Below are 16,279 nucleotides of genomic sequence, written 5' to 3'. Positions count from 1 at the left end.
GCTAGTGTGTTTGATCCGAGGAACAAAATGAAATTTGCTGGTCTTTGCTTTGATATGCTATATGGTAAAGATAGTGCAGAATCAATAGAGCTTAATAAATCAGTAAGTGATGTTTTGGGAAAGCTGTTTGAAGAGTATTCTTCTCAGTCTCAGTCACAATCGGGTGCAACACCAGCTCAGAGTGGACAAGAGTCTCAATGTGATTTAAGCCAAAAAATGGATTTAGACAGTGATCTTGAATATCTTAGGATGGATACTATGTACAACGAGATGGTCAATGAGATAGGATTTCAAGATGCAAGTACTGAGTTGGAGTTATATCTTAAGGAGAAAGTGGAATGTCCAAAGACTAACCAGCTTGGGATACAGTTTGATGTTTTGGGCTGGTGGAGGATCAATACTCCTAAGTATCCTGTTTTGGCCTTAATAGCGAAGGATGTACTTGCTATGCAAGTGTCCTCTGTTGCCTCAGAATCTGCCTTTAGCAACAGTAACCGCATCTTAGACCCATCTAGGAGCTGCTTAACTCACTACATGCTTGAAGTTCTAATGTGCAGTGAGCAGTGGTTCAAGGGTGAAATTCAGTTGAATGAGAAAGGAGTGGTTACCACACAGCAAATGCTTGCTGAAATTGAATTGCAGGATAATCTTGAGAGAGGTAAGTTACTAACTTCTATAATCTGTTCATGATATCCTATTTTCAATTGTGCATTTGAGATATTGAGTACTTTGTATTCTTTTATCTTTTTCAGAGTTTGAGTCAATGCAAGTGAATGTATAAGTCTCTTCTTATCTGCTAAAGTAGACAAATAAAAGGTATGAATAAGTCTTAACTCTTGCCTTATGTTCTGTCTTGATAAACTTCTTACCTTTAGAGCCTTTTGAATCCATCTAAGAAGTGTTGAAGTTGAATCGCCTCTACTCTCTATCTTCTATAGCTTATTTTTTCTTGACTTTTTGTAATCATTTTACATAGGTCTTGGAGTTGGAAGTCTCACTGTTGGAGTGTTGGAGTCTTGGAGTTGGAAGTCTCCATCTGAGAAGTGTTGGAGTCTTGGAGTTGGAAGTCTCCTTGTTTTATCAAGTTTGGAACTTATTTCGTTGAATTGCTTTTCAGGTTTTCAGTCCTTCTCTTTGGAACTTATTTCAGTATGAATATGGATTATGTTGCTTCTTTGCTTGACTTCTGGTTTTATGGTTTGAACTTTGAATTGGAAGTTTGGAACTTTTCTGTTGTTTGGTTTGGTTGTGTTGGAATTGAGATGTTTGGTTTTAAGTTGAGATTTTGACTTTTGAGTGAGTCTGAGATGTTAATTATGTCGGATTTTTTCGGATTTAGAAAGTAGGTTTCGGATTAACAGTGTAAAATCCGAAACCGAAACCGAAACAAATAGGATTCGGTTTCTTATCGGATGTTTTTTAAAATTTGAAAACCGATCCGAATCCGAAAAAATCCGATCCGATCCGATCCGAAAACCAGTCGGATTCAAAACGGTTTATAAACATCCCAATCCGAAACATCCGAACTCCGAATAATCCGAACCGAAAATCCGAACGCCCAGGGCTACCTATACATCTTCTACCGGCGGTCATGTGTCAGTCACACCCTACAAATATTTACATCTTATCATATAAATCTTACGAGCATATTAATTCGTCGTCACACATGCTACACTCAACCAAAATATAAATGGCACATTTCCAAGATTCTCTGTTCCTTACAACATTCTCCAACATTTCTCCTTTCGGACTTTCCCATTTTGGCCTTTTCGTTACACACTCCTTTTGAATATGTTCTTCATTAAAATCTGCAAAACAAGATCAAAAATCATCCATTACAATCCCTTCAGAAAATTTTGTACAGATTAAAATCATGCTAGTAGCATTTAAATCTAAAAAACCATGCCGATTAAAAAAAAAGTAAATACATTTTTCAGAATTGTATAACGCCCATTCTTTACTTATAATTTTTCAGAAAGATATATTAAAATACTTAGGTCTATGTCCAATTTAAACAATCATTTCAGTGGGGGTTTTAACCTACGTTTTCTTATGAAGAAACAGAGCATGATTATAGTGAAAGTTCGAACACAACAAGTAAAATCAATGACTGTTTGCTTTCTTTTTATCAAGACAAAATTTTGAGAGTAATATACTAAAAATCAACGAACCTTCACTAGAACATTAAAAAACAAAACAGAGCCTGAGTTGATTATATCGTGTGAATAAAAAACACAAAGATGTCGGAAACATTGTACTTTAAACAAACAAAACAAAGGAGAAAACAAAAAGGACCAAAGGCGTAGTGTTACTTACCTTGCAGGGTGATGACTCGACCTCTATGCTAGTCGCTAGGAGGAATGGGTAAATCAAAGTTTAGCTTGAGTTGTAGAAGAACATATATCAAAAGAGAGTGTTGGACATTTGAGAATAGAAATTTGAGACTAAAGAGTGTAAGAACCTTTTGATATCTGAATGAAGGATAACAGAGGTGTCTTCCTTCTACTATATATAGAGATTATTTCTAACGGTCAAATAAGTTACCGTTTGGGATGCAAAAAAAAAACAATAATAAACAAATAGAAGTTACCGTTCAGCAATGATCTTTAAACTTTCATAACGGTCAAATAAGTTACCGTTCAAGTGCATAAAAATAAAAGTTACTGTTTGATAACGTTCAAATTTACTAGTTTTCTACAACGTTCCCATTGATGTGACCACAAAGACTGACATATAAGAAACCTTATGCCTATACTATATATATGCATTATATATACTCGTGATTATTCGTGGAAATCTTATTTAACTTGTTGTATTTCCTTTTACAGATAATGACATTCTTTTTTTGTTCAAGTTTACATTGCATGCTAGTTTCTGAATTTTTAATACATTCATCTTGTTATTGCTATATCCCAATCATGACCAGTCCTAGCTATATGAGTTTTGGTGTCTATTTTCATCATTTTATTGTATAGTAATAAATTTCGTATGCAAGGTTATGAACGTTATCTCAATTTTACAGAATCTAGCATGCAATGTAAAATTTCGTATTTGTAAAAAATATTAAGAAGAAAAGATCAATTGTTTTGGTAATTGGTATTAATACGTTTAATATTTTAAACTATATATTGACGTGTTGGTAGACGCTATGTTTAATTTAGTGGATGCAAATCTTTGGTCTGTTGACCACTTTTTTTTATATATATATATCCATACAACATATTATTATAAGTCTAAAACATTATCACTCACTCACTTTTAATTTTGGGATGTTCTGTTGTTTAATGGGTCCTGAGATTGCTATAAATAGACAAAGCATATGTATGGTTGTCTGAACATGAATTTAAAACATCTAACAAAATGGTGTGATGCTGTTTTTGGTAAACCAAATTCCCTCTCATATATATAGAGATGATAAATTCAAAGGTATAAATAAATTGTTGGAAAAGAAACAAATGCAAACGAAACAATCAGGATCATGAAAAAGTTTTACTGTAGTCCCGATTGATTTGAAGTCTAAAAACAAAATCGCAATTTTTGTATATTAGGATCATCATATATATAAGCCAACGTACGTTGAGACTTGAGAAGGACGTGAAACTGGCCGTTCGTTTTAAGCAAGAGACACCTAGCTAATATATATCAATTATAACATCAATTGCTTTATTTAATTTAAATCCCAACATTAAAGAGTATTTTCTTGTTTTAAAATACAACGGTTTCTAGTACTAAAACATATCTTGGAAGTAATTTTCATTCGATAATATATATACAGGTCTGATTATATAAACTATGCTTAGTTAACTGATGAACTGAGGTTTAAAACTTTGAATATACAGAAAGTGTGGAACCCGACGGAATTATCTAATTTGCAACCATAATTGTCCCGCTTATTAATTATACAAATGAACCAACCCTGAACCAGCCATGGGAGTGAACGGAATCTAAAAATATTTGACCAGTGCTTTTTTTGTTTTGTTTAAAAAAAAAAAAAAAATCTCAACGGTAACTTATATTATATGATATCCAACTAGATCATATATTCCTTACAAAAATCATATTTTAATTATGATACGTTTTCGTGGTGACTTAATCAACTGTTCTGAGACATGCCTTAGTTAATTACCATTTTACCAACTATACAACATGTTATCTAGCTCGTAATATGAAATATGAATGTGATAATATTAAAAATCAAACATACAATCATACACAGTACACACAGACAAACATGGATAGAGAGACAATCATATTCCATTCATACGTGTAACAAACTAACAATGCGATTAATATTTACATATTCACTCACACTAAACTAATGCTATTTTTACACTTGTGTAGAAATTTGACAAATCAACAAATTCTTTTAGGTGTCCAAATCATTTTCTATCGTATCAAAATTGTGTCAAAGAGTAGAATCATCCCTAATAAGTAATAACATTTTATTCTTACAGAGATACGTGTCAACTGTATACTTTTTTTGTTGTTGTTGTCTTTCTCAATTTACCTTTCAATAATAAAACGTAAAAGTTTAGTTTGTGTTGTTTTCATGTTCCGTGGCCAAAGTGAGCCAAAAAAAGGTAACGTGTTTTGATTAAATTCACTATGTTGACCGGGAAGTATAGTCTCCAACCGGGAAAAAGAAGTCCCTTGCGCTCTCCAACACCACTAAAAATGTTCGCACCAAGTTTTTGAGGTCCGAAAGGGAGAGATATTAATTAGGTTCATGTGGGAGTCTTTGAGGCCTAGCTACACTGTGGATCTTGTCTACTTCTCAGCCGCAATATGGGAATGGGACTGTTCACGCCTCGGGGATGGTTATCCATACGTTACCATAACTTATTATACATTTTATAAACAGTGTGCGTATTGTAGGATACCTTTTATTTTTTTCTTAATTATTGTACGATACCTTATTACGAGAAGTTTGTACCATTTACATGCCACTTGTGATGTTAAACCATATAGTTGGGGAAAAAATTGTATGCATGCTGCATGTTTACAATTAATATTGACAAATATGGATGTTGAAGTTGTGGCCCATGCATGCCATGTGGGTAAAGGCTTTGGTTTTGAATGGTTAGTGCCGCCTTTTTATTTTGCAAAACATTATGATGGCTATGCAAACAGATGCTTCAAAATACGGATAGATTATTCAGTTAATTAATTACATGCAGATTATATAAGTTGTATAAGTTATAGGTTGTTATTCTGTGACTCTATCCGTCTACACCACGTATTAAATTTTATTGATTTATGCTTATAGAGATGATTTTCTAATATTGGTTTGAAATTATTCCATTATTATCAAGAATATCTACCACATAATAATTATAACGTATTTTGTCCAAAAAAAAACAAAATAATTATAACGTATATGAATCGAATCATTGATAGATAAATAATATCAGACAAGAATTGACCCCACGATTGCCAATAAATAACGACCCTTAGCGAGGGTTAAAGCCACAACACAAGATTTTCTCAAAGTCTTAAAAATCATTTAAGAAGTTCAAATACTTATCATCTCCCCTAAAAAAATAACCTCAGAGTGTCGACATGGCTTGCAAAAACAATCTCGTTGTTAAGCAAATCATCGACTTATACGACCAAATCTCAAAGCTCGAGAGCTTACGACCTTCCAAAAATGTCGACACTTTGTTTGGAGAACTCGTGTCCACGTGCTTACCCACGGACACAAACATCGATGTCACAAAGCTGTCCGAAGAAGTCAAAGACATGAGATCTAACCTCATCAAGCTTTGTGGTGAAGCCGAAGGTTATTTAGAGCAACACTTCTCCACAATTTTGGGTTCTTTACCAGAAGACCAAAACCCACTTGATCATTTGCACATCTTTCCTTACTTCAACAACTACCTCAAGCTAGGCAAGCTTGAGTTCGATCTCCTGAGTCAACACTCAAGCCATGTCCCCAGCAAGATCGCCTTCGTGGGTTCTGGTCCTATGCCCCTCACGTCCATCGTCTTGGCCAAGTTTCACCTTCCAAACACGACGTTCCACAACTTCGACATCGACTCACACGCAAACACGCTCGCTTCACGCCTGGTCTCTCGTGATCCGGACCTCTCAAAACGCATGATCTTCCACACAACGGACGTATTAAACGCTACGGAAGGACTTGAGGAATACGACGTAGTGTTCTTGGCGGCTCTTGTTGGGATGGATAAAGAGTCAAAGGTCAAAGCCATCGAGCACTTGGAGAAACACATGGCTCCTGGAGCTGTCCTTATGCTAAGGAGCGCCCATGCTCTTAGAGCTTTCTTATACCCCATCGTCGAATCTTCTGATCTCAAAGGGTTTCAGCTGTTGACCATCTACCATCCAACCGATGACGTGGTTAACTCGGTTGTGATCGCACGCAAGCTAGGTGGTTCGAGCATGACCGGGGTTAATGGTACTCGTGGCTGCATGTTTATGCCTTGTAACTGCTCCAAGGTTCACGCGATTATGAACAACCGTGGTAAGAAGAAGAATATGATCGAGGAGTTCAGTGCAATCGAGTAAACAAAACAATGAACTATAACACATCTCTTTTTGTTAAGATTGTGTTAATGTTTTTTTTTTTTTTTGTCTTATATTAACTGCTCTTTTCATTCTATTCCTTGTGTGTGTTTGTGATATGTGTGCCTACGTTTAAAGTATAAGTTTGTGAATTTTGAGCTCTCTGATCTTCGTCGCGAGTGAAGATGATACAGAACTTGTTGTTTGTTGCTTACTTGTTTATATTATCAATAAAGTTTTTTTTTTCTTTTTTTAACATATCTTGATAATTCACAACCATATATATATTAGTTAATGTCATCATCATATTTTGGTCTTATTTGTGCTGTACGTTAATCGTGACGGAAAGGAAACAAATCATGACTTAAACCATGCTAAACAGACCAAGTAATTAGTTGATATATTTGTACATGAGATTAAGAAGCACATCTAGACCTAATGTTCCATAAATAAATGTTTATGAACAAAACTATGAGAAATCAAGAGTTAGGGAGTGGAACGATAAAAATTAAAAAGTTCCAAATTGAGAAAAGGAAAACGACAAACATCTTACACACGGGGGAAACCGGCAACCGGGGAAAAAGTCCCAAAAAGTCATTACATCACAGACTGACGAATGCACTAAACATGACGAAATTGAAACAGAAAGAACAAACCTCTTACGCAGGTTATCAAGTCATACTAGATCTTTGTACGGTTGAAGATTCAGTGGTTTAGATCCGACGGCTAATCGTAGGCGCTGCTTCTAACAGTTACACATGTCAAAATTTATACACACATACCAAAAATAAAAATGTTAATGAAAAGTTTCCAACTTTGGCACAAATTTCCGCTATTTGTTTTGTTTCCCTCTCATTCTCTGTCTCTCTCATTTCTGGAAACCCTAATTTCGCGAGCAGCTCGAACAGGGTGTGTGTGATCAGCTAATCCAGAATCAGCATTTTCAGGTTTCTTTGTGAAAGTATTAAGCTTTTGTTTGGGGGCTATTGCTTTGTGAAGGAACATCCATTGTTGCTGTTTTTGTAATCCCTGAATCTGCGGTGATGTGGGTTTCTCTGTGCATGCGTGTAATTCGGCTTTGAGGATCTCTGATTCATAGTTAGGTTAGAAAAAGTTGGACTTTTTTGGGTTTACCCAGATCTTCTATAGTTTAGGGATTTCGTTTTGTAATTTGATTAGAAGATCAGATTTGGTTTCCAACCATGGATGGGAATGCTGGTAACTACACTGATAAGACGAGAGTGTTGGATATTAAACCATTGCGTACTCTAAGACCTGTGTTCCCCAGTGGAAATCAAGCTCCGCCCTTTGTGTGTGCGCCTCCTTTTGGACCATTTCCACCTGGCTTCTCATCCTTTTATCCGTTTACTTCTTCTCAAACGAATCAACACACACCAGATCTTAATCAGGCTCAGTATCCACCGCAACATCACCAGCCTCAGAATCCTCATGTATATCAGCATCCGCCAAATGCATCTGTGCCTTCTATGGTTACTCCTCTGAGGTCCTTCAGATCTCCTGATACGTCTAATGGTAACTCGGAACTTGAGGGCTCAACCGTGAAAAGAAAGATCCCTAAAAAACGTCCCATTGCAAATCCGAATTTCGAGAGCGGGATTAGCGTCTCTGATAGAGAGAATGGAAATAGGGAGTTGGTGGTGAGTGTTCTTATGCGGTTTGATGCCTTAAGAAGAAGGTTTTCACAACTGGAGGACGCCAAGGAAGCAGTAAGTGGTATTATCAAACGAGGTGATTTAAAATCAGGATCTACTTGTATGAGCAGAGGAGTCCGGACAAACACCAAGAAAAGACCTGGTATTGTTCCTGGTGTCGAGATTGGGGATATTTTCTTCTTCAGGTTTGAGATGTGTTTGGTGGGTTTACATTCTCCATCAATGGCTGGGATTGACTATTTGGTTGTGAAGGGAGAAACAGAAGAAGAACCTATCGCCACTAGCATTGTGTCATCTGGATATTATGATAATGACGAAGGTAATCCCGATGTTTTGATTTATACTGGGCAAGGTGGTAATGCTGATAAAGATAAGCAGTCATCTGACCAAAAGCTTGAAAGGGGTAATCTTGCCTTGGAGAAGAGCTTGCGTAGAAATAGTCCAGTTAGGGTAATAAGGGGATTGAAAGAGACTTCTCATAATGCTAAGATCTATATTTATGATGGACTCTACGAGATCAAAGAGTCATGGGTAGAGAAAGGAAAATCTGGACACAACACCTTCAAGTATAAATTAGTGAGAGCTCCAGGTCAACCTCCTGCATTTGCTACATGGACTGCAATCCAGAAATGGAAGGGGGGCGTGCCTTCAAGGCAAGGACTCATTCTTCCCGATATCACTTCCGGGGTTGAAAGTATTCCTGTTTCACTTATGAATGAAGTTGATACCGATAATGGGCCTGGTTATTTCACCTACTCCAAAACAGTGAATTACTCAGAGTCGTTTAAGCTAACACAGCCTTCTTTTGGCTGTGATTGTGGCAACTCATGCAAGCCAGGGAACTTGGACTGCCACTGCATAAGGAAAAATGGAGGTGATTTCCCCTACACTGGTAATGGAGTTCTAATTAGCCGCAAGCCTATGATATATGAATGCAGTCCATCTTGCCCATGCCCGACTTGCAAAAACAAGGTGACTCAAATGGGAATAAAAGTGAGGCTGGAAATTTTCAAGACAGAGAATAGAGGATGGGGCTTGCGCTCATGGGATGCTATCCGTGCTGGTTCGTTTATATGTATATATGCAGGTGAGGCCAAAGACAAATCAAAGGTGCAGCAAACTATGGCTGATGATGATTATACTTTTGATACAACCCGTGTCTATAACCCTTTCAAGTGGAACTATGAGCCTGGCTTAGCTGATGAAGATGCTTCTGAGGAGATGTCTGAAGAATCTGAAATCCCACTACCAATGATAATAAGTGCTAAGAATGTTGGGAACGTTTCGCGATTCATGAATCACAGTTGCTCCCCTAATGTTTTCTGGCAGCCAGTTACTTATGAAAATAACAGTCAACTCTTCGTGCATGTCGCCTTCTTTGCCATATCTCACATCCCTCCACTGACTGAGTTAACTTATGACTATGGAGTATCTAGACCAAGCGGGACTCAAAATGGTAATCCTTTATATGGCAAAAAGAAATGCTTTTGTGGGTCAGCGTATTGCCGTGGCTCATTTGGATGATGATGGGAGAATAGTGATCTACGGTGGACACCTGGAGTCGGATGTTTTTGGTTGCAAAAGGTTTGTATGCCCGTCCCATTATTTTTCATCTACTGAATCTGAGTAGTAGTATATGAAATCTCTAAATCGTTTTATTTGGCAGGATGCTGAGTTCTGATCGGTGGAATCAAGTCCTTTTGGTGGCAACGAAAGTTTATGTCTCTTTGATCTTCACTTCAACAGCATAGGATGCAAGCTGTGAAGTAAATTTTCCCTGCAAAACACCTTGTCTATTTCTCAGATTGTGGAAAATGTGCACCTTTTTCTCATGTTATATGTAATCTTATTAGTTTAGTGTTCAGATCGGTTGTAGGGCAACTCTCCGAAACTCGTAGCCTGCTTTGATTGAATAGTTGATGAATGTCATAAAAGGTTACAAGGCAATTTTTATCTCGGTTTCTTATTGGTTCTTGTCAGCCAAAAAAGAAGAAAAGAAATGAAAGACAAAAACGCAACAACTTTATCAGAAACTGAAGTGGAAATTTTTTTAATCAAATTTTTTTGGACGTTCTCTTTACAAAGGAAAATTTGTGCGTATGTTACAACAAAATGAGAAAAATACAGCCGAGAGATTTTACGTAATTTCCCTTACACTACAAACCCAACAAGCTCTCTCTCTGCATGAAACAGTAAGCAACCAAGGGGGGAAAAATTGGAACATATAAATTATATTTACTTTCGCTGAAGGGTGTAAAGAATTTTGACTTGAGACTTGTGTTGCTTCAAATATTATCTCCTTGGAGGATCCCGCATCTGATTCATTTCAATTCCTAGGGGTTGGGATTCTCTGAGAGTTCCAAGCTTTTCAACCTCCCTAGCAATCCGAACATCGGAAGGTCTGTAATACTCAACAAGAAACTTGATAGCGAATCTAGGAAGCAATGATGTCACAACAATGGCAAGCAAGCAGAACCAGAACATCCATGTCTTCGCCACTTGGAAAATTGCCCTGTCACAGCCATTCAAAAACGTTGAGACTTTCAATATCCAGGAAATATGATTAGAGAATGATATGTTGAGAGAAAGAACTTTACCAGTAACCAGGGAGTGTGGGTATAACATCGATCACAATGACACATATACAAGCTGCAACTATGGATCCCCATATGGCGGCGTGTGCGATCCAGTTCCATCTGATTACATCCATGGCCAAGTGAAGATTGACCACCACAACTGCAGCAATCGTCCATAGGTCTCCTAGGCTCGACGTGTCAATTGTACTTCCCCAATAAGCAAACATAGGAATGAAGAAGATGGCTGCACTTTGCCAGATTGTGTCAATCATTGTATACCAGAAGAGCGTAGTGGAATATCCCTCTGCCCTCTGGCCAACACCATAGAGCTGCGGATTATCGAGGAGAGTCCTCCTTCCGAGGTCTTTGTCAAGAATACCGATAATTATTGTAGGGAATGACGTGTATATAACTGAGTACAAGACACTGCTCCATTCTGTGATGGCGGTTGTCAAGGTGTAGCAAGTAAACAAAACGTACCTGCGTGAAAGTGGTGAGGGTTAGTCTGTGGTGATTGTTTTGAGACGGATTAGTACAAAAGCCAGTACGACGGTACTCACCAAAATAAAATAAGAACAAAAACTGCATTTCTATAGAAATTATATAGTATCATGTAACCCATCCTTTGGTAATTCCAGTGTCCATGGACGAGCAATAGCGGAACTAAGAATCTGAACTGTCCCATTGCGAAATCAGATGCCATCACAGCTTGGCGACCTTCTTGGCCGCTTATCCCTACCCCAACATCAGCCATTTGAATCATGGAGACATCATTGGCACCTGTCAAAAGCCAAAGCATGTGAGAAGATGAAGAAAAGACAAAGAACTGGCTTGCCCTTTAGACAGGATTGGATAGACTGATTTTTAGAAAGAAGGATCAGATAGACTGATTTTTAGAAAGAAGAGTCGACTCATTACCATCACCAATGGCAAGAGTCATGTCGGAAGTTCGGTTCTTTACGAGTGCAACGATTCCAGCTTTCTGGAAAGGAGCAACACGGCAGCAGAGTATCGCAGAGCATTTACATGCCACCTGGAACAACTGCATCGCAAGAATGAGCAATTACATCACCATCAAAGAGAGTCATAACCAGAGAACACAAGAGATTTTCATCAAAATTTCACTTACCACATCTTCAAGATCATTGTCGAGTACATATATGAGACTGGTACCATCAATAATCAAGGCCACGTTGTCACTTCCATCATTACTTGCAATACTGGCATTTGCTTCTTCTAAGCTCCTTCGACATGAATCCAATGAGTTGCTATTTATTACAATTTGCCTCATGTTTCTTGTCAGAAGCCTTGATGAGAAGCCAATGGATATGGCAGTTTCTTGCTTGTCACCAGTCAAGACCCATACTTTTATCCCTGCAATCCTGAGAGATTCTATTGCTTCCGGGACACCATGCTGCAATTTGTCTTCGATTGCAGTGGCTCCTACTATCCTAAGGTTCGTCTCAATGTTTCCAGCAACCTTTCTTAGTAATCCAGCCCTACCAATCAAGGCGGTGCTTGCTGCCTCAAAAGAAGAATGCCATTGCTCAAACTCTGAATCGTTCAGCTCTCTCATCCCAACAACAAGAGTTCTCAAACCATCAGATGAGTAAGCATGAAGTTGTTTCTTGGTCTCTTTTATGACGCCACTGTAGGATTCATCCATGACACTAAACATGGATGAGTCTGCACCTTTTACAAAGAGTTTCACCGACATGTCGGGGCACCCCAGTATCACTGACATTCTTTTTCGGTCGCTATCGAACTCATGCAATCCCAAAACATTAAACCTGCACTGGGCAGAGGAAAAGGAATAAATACTACACGCCACAACCTACTATGAGATGCAATGACAAATATAAATTAAAGGCAAATAAGAAGCCATCACATGTCTAAATTACCTTTGCATATCTCCTCGCACGTTAATAACTATATGACCAGAAGTTCTCTCAATGAGCAAGAAACCATATGCAGCTGCGGCATAGACCAACGCCTGTTCATCAGGAGACTCCCCTTGATAATCTACCAGCTTTACATTGGGATCAGATGTGTTGGTTACAATTGGCACAATTGTATTGCAAGCAGCCAGTGAGAGGAAAAACTCATTTGCACGTTTTGCTTCTTCTGTTGCCTTGCCAGTTTTAGTCAACTGAAGAAGCACAGGATCAACTCTCACCCTCATCTTTGGCTTCAAAATATTCCCATCAACTGTATCATGAAAAATTTAGGTATCACAGAAAAGTGTGTGTCAGATAACAGAAAAACATACTACTCTTAACAGCAAAAAAGATATTAAGAAACTAGTTTTCTTTACCTTCAATGGAGTATCCTGCATGCTCGCTCTCAGCAGGTTCCCTGGCAGAGTAATCTACTCCTTCTATGCAGGCACATTGAAACTCCATCTTGTTGTCCGTGAGAGTACCCGTCTTATCAGAGAATAAATACTTAATCTGCCCTAAATCTTCATTTATGTTCAAAGCCCTGCATTGAAAACTTGAATCTGAAGACTCGTCGTACATCTGATCATCATTGGTCATGAAGTATGCTTGACCAATACGGACAAGCTCCATCGATATGTAGAGAGAAATGGGTATCATGATCTGGTACACAATGACTGCCATAAAGAAGGTGAAGAATATCTCCCACCCCCAACCATAGTATTTATAGTTCTTCCCTCCTGGTCTCTCGGCGTAGTCCTTTCTCCTATAAAAGAGAATAGTGTCCAAGTCATCCCTGTACTGTCTCAACCACACAGCAGCAGTCGCGGCTGCGATTGTACATAAGACGATCAGAAACAAAGAGAGTAGAATGATCTCTAAGTTCATCCGAGTCTCTAGCCTACTCCTCTTTGATGGTGCTCCGGAGTTGTTTAGCATAGCTTTCGTCTCACCACCAGCATACACAACAACACCTAATGCCCAAGCAGTGTTCTTAAGCTCACATCCTCTAAGAATAATATTAGAAGGTCCAAGGGAGAGCCTTCTACCATCAATTTCCATGTTGGCTTGAAACCCATAAATGTTTCTATTAGGTTTCTCACACTTGATAAACCCATTAAACGACTCCATATCAGCAGCTTTGAGAAGAGTTTCCTGCTTGGCGTACCTTGTCTTCAAATTGGACTCACCATCCAGATTAGTTGTCTGCACGTAGACAACCCCAGTAGGATCACTTGTAGCCAACAGCACCATGTCACAAGGAAGAGTCTGATTAGATTGGACTTTAATGACTTCCCCAACACGAATATGCTTCCATTTCTTATCTCGAAACTGATTATCCTCAAACACTAAAGCCAACCTATTGTTCTCAACTCTATCTGATCTATGTCTCCGGAAGTCCTCGTAAGCATCTTTGATAGCTGAGACCAACAGAACAAAGGCAAGGGGCATGATAGATGCACCTCTACCAAAAACTGCAAGCTGGGGAAGCTGATTGAGGACTGCTATGACAAGGAAGTATATGTAAGCAACTCTATGGAACTGTTCAAACAAGTTCCTGGGCAAGAAAGTGAAGACAGAATACTTGGCTGTCTTGATAGAATTGCCTGTGAACTCAAACCTCTCGTTAGTTCTCTCAGGATCGTTAATATAAATCAAACGAGCATCCTCGTCTTTGATCTCCTTCTGAGACATGCTTAACATCTCGGAGTCAGCTCCAGCTGACCCATGACGGATACGCTTAGATCCCAAATCACCAAAAGTAACTTCTCTGACGGAATTGTCTTTAGAAGAAACGCTCCATCTCGAAGAAACACCCAAAATTGGATCATGATGAGGCGGTTTATCAGTTGATTTCCTGGGATCCATTTGCCGGGTCCAGGATTTATCAAGGGACCACTCACAGGAATTGAATTGACAATGACTTTTCAGAAATTAATCGGATCAAATGGGGAACTCATCGACACACAGAGACCTCCCGAAGAAGAAAGAAGATTCGAGCTTTACCCAGAAACACACATAGCTCGAATCAGCAGCTTGAATATCCTAAATCGAACAGAAATGATCCAGCAAAATGACCTAGCCGAAATTGCGAAATGGGCAGATCCAGATCCTTAAAATCGGAGACAAAACCCACCTCTTGGAATTTGATCCAGCACAATAAACCTAGGCTTAATCCAAATGCACAGATCCGGGATCTTAACGAATCCTCGCTTCTTTTGCGCGCTAAAAAACACAATCTTCCCCGAAGAAATGGAATTGAAGAGAAAGAGATTGAGGTGACGCAAGCCAATACGAAGAAGAAGCAAATAAAGAAATAACGATAAAAAAAAGAGAGAGAGAGAGAGAGAGGCTTAAAAATTGGAGCTTTCGTATCTCTTATTCTTCAAAGGTAAACGAAGACGAAGAATGAGAACGAAGACTTGATAGATAGATAGATAGAGAGAGATCTGGAAGGCAACGAACAGGAGAAGGTTTGGAGAAGATGAAGTCGCCAATGGCTGGCGACGTCGACGAATCTTTTATTGAAATTATTTTTCTTTTTTCTTAAAACTTAAATTTAATATAATTTCATTTGACGCACGAAAATAGATATATAAATGAAAACAGAAAAGAGATGAGATGAGAGGAGGAAGAAGAAGAAGAAGAAGAAAGTGAGGAAAAGTCATGTCGTGTTGGTCCAGAGTAGCACTTGAATATTCTTTCTCTTCTAGATTACTTTTCCATTAAAGCCGCCATTTAATTAAATTTTTATTTTCTTCATATCTTTTTTTTTATATATATATATATCTTATTTCTTTATAATATTATGTTTTATCATAGAAGATGTGATTTTTTTCTTTCTTCTTAACTGTTTTTTTTGTTTTTTTTTTTGTATCCGCAATTACCTAAATCGGGACAAGCATGCTAATTTAAAAGAAAAACAACACATTCCTACTTTGTAAAAAAAAATTAACAGTGGATAAAAAAGTGATTAGTGATAGTGGTTATCTGTCTTTTTTGTTTTTCTGATTTCAACTTTGAATATCTAAACACTATACTGTATATAGTACAGTGGTATTAAGCACCTAAACATATTTTGTTAATTAATCTCTTATTATAAAGTTTGACTCTTTGGATCCTTTTTAATTTAAGTTTTTGAATTTTGATTATATGTCGCGTCAGTCACCTATATATTTCAGTATCTAGTATTGAAGTTTGACGTTGATGCTTTGAATTGATTTTTCTAAATAGAAATGTGGATTAATATGAAAACGAAAAGTATTCTCACAAGTATATGAATCCAAACAAATTTTATCATATATAAAAGTATATAAACAAAATTATCAAAATGAACGGATAAATCAGGAAACACTTCTAGCGTAGCTAAAATACTTTTCATACATAGACCATGAATTACATAAAATGGTCTACATATATAAGATTATACGTTTTTTGTCTAAAAGACTAAAAAGTATGCAAACTTTGTGTCATCGAAATGGTAAACCTACCTAATAAAATACGTATTAGCATTAAATTACACAATAATGATACAACTAACTTAAATCTACTACATCATGAACATATACAT

At 37.7% G+C, this 16,279-nt stretch overlaps 3 protein-coding genes and 1 long non-coding RNA gene across 4 annotated transcripts; 2 read left to right on the top strand and 2 right to left on the bottom strand.

The window, feature by feature from the left end:
* Nucleotides 1-1,354: 1,354 nt before the first annotated feature.
* Nucleotides 1,355-2,460, bottom strand: LOC111830153. Its single transcript, XR_002833520.1, has 2 exons — nucleotides 2,317-2,460; nucleotides 1,355-1,808 (listed from the first exon to the last, which is right to left on the bottom strand). It is a non-coding gene; the product is annotated as an uncharacterized LOC111830153 (long non-coding RNA).
* Nucleotides 2,461-5,484: 3,024 nt separating this feature from the next.
* On the top strand, nucleotides 5,485-6,778 carry LOC17881818 (nicotianamine synthase 1). Its single transcript, XM_006289879.2, has one exon. It carries the CDS (start codon nucleotides 5,560-5,562, stop codon nucleotides 6,523-6,525), a length of 966 nt encoding a protein of 321 aa, XP_006289941.1. The 5' UTR covers nucleotides 5,485-5,559; the 3' UTR covers nucleotides 6,526-6,778.
* A 567-nt stretch (nucleotides 6,779-7,345) lies between these two features.
* LOC17881599 (histone-lysine N-methyltransferase, H3 lysine-9 specific SUVH1) lies at nucleotides 7,346-10,059 on the top strand. Its single transcript, XM_006289676.2, has 2 exons — nucleotides 7,346-9,779; nucleotides 9,862-10,059. Exon 1 carries the CDS (start codon nucleotides 7,725-7,727, stop codon nucleotides 9,717-9,719), a length of 1,995 nt encoding a protein of 664 aa, XP_006289738.1. The 5' UTR covers nucleotides 7,346-7,724; the 3' UTR covers nucleotides 9,720-9,779; nucleotides 9,862-10,059.
* Nucleotides 10,060-10,226: 167 nt separating this feature from the next.
* On the bottom strand, nucleotides 10,227-15,294 carry LOC17884190 (phospholipid-transporting ATPase 1). The gene is made up of 7 exons (XM_006289459.2): nucleotides 13,086-15,294; nucleotides 12,673-12,979; nucleotides 11,901-12,561; nucleotides 11,690-11,813; nucleotides 11,332-11,551; nucleotides 10,793-11,251; nucleotides 10,227-10,707 (listed from the first exon to the last, which is right to left on the bottom strand). The coding sequence occupies exons 1-7, from the start codon at nucleotides 14,575-14,577 to the stop codon at nucleotides 10,488-10,490; spliced, it is 3,483 nt and encodes a 1,160-aa protein (XP_006289521.1). The 5' UTR covers nucleotides 14,578-15,294; the 3' UTR covers nucleotides 10,227-10,487.
* Nucleotides 15,295-16,279: the final 985 nt, after the last annotated feature.

The sequence above is a fragment of the Capsella rubella genome, unplaced genomic scaffold (assembly GCF_000375325.1).
Source record: "Capsella rubella cultivar Monte Gargano unplaced genomic scaffold, Caprub1_0 scaffold_6, whole genome shotgun sequence".
Classification (NCBI taxonomy): Eukaryota; Viridiplantae; Streptophyta; class Magnoliopsida; order Brassicales; family Brassicaceae; genus Capsella; species Capsella rubella.
The sequence above is the reverse complement of the archived record's forward strand: the minus strand, read 5'-3'. Positions and strand labels throughout refer to the sequence as shown.

What these genes read in the sequence shown, in the direction of transcription:
- LOC17884190 (XM_006289459.2), bottom strand. Translation starts at nt 14,577, where the DNA reads ATGGATCCCAGGAAATCAACTGATAAACCGCCTCATCATGATCCAATT. An exon ending in TGCAGGATACTCCATTGAAG is followed by an intron (nt 12,980 to 13,085) that starts GTAAAGAAAACT and finishes TTCATGATACAG; the next exon opens with TTGATGGGAATATTTTGAAG. An exon ending in TTTGTTCTTATTTTATTTTG is followed by an intron (nt 11,252 to 11,331) that starts GTGAGTACCGTC and finishes ACTTTCACGCAG; the next exon opens with GTACGTTTTGTTTACTTGCT.
- LOC17881818 (XM_006289879.2), top strand. Translation starts at nt 5,560, where the DNA reads ATGGCTTGCAAAAACAATCTCGTTGTTAAGCAAATCATCGACTTATAC.
- LOC17881599 (XM_006289676.2), top strand. Translation starts at nt 7,725, where the DNA reads ATGGATGGGAATGCTGGTAACTACACTGATAAGACGAGAGTGTTGGAT.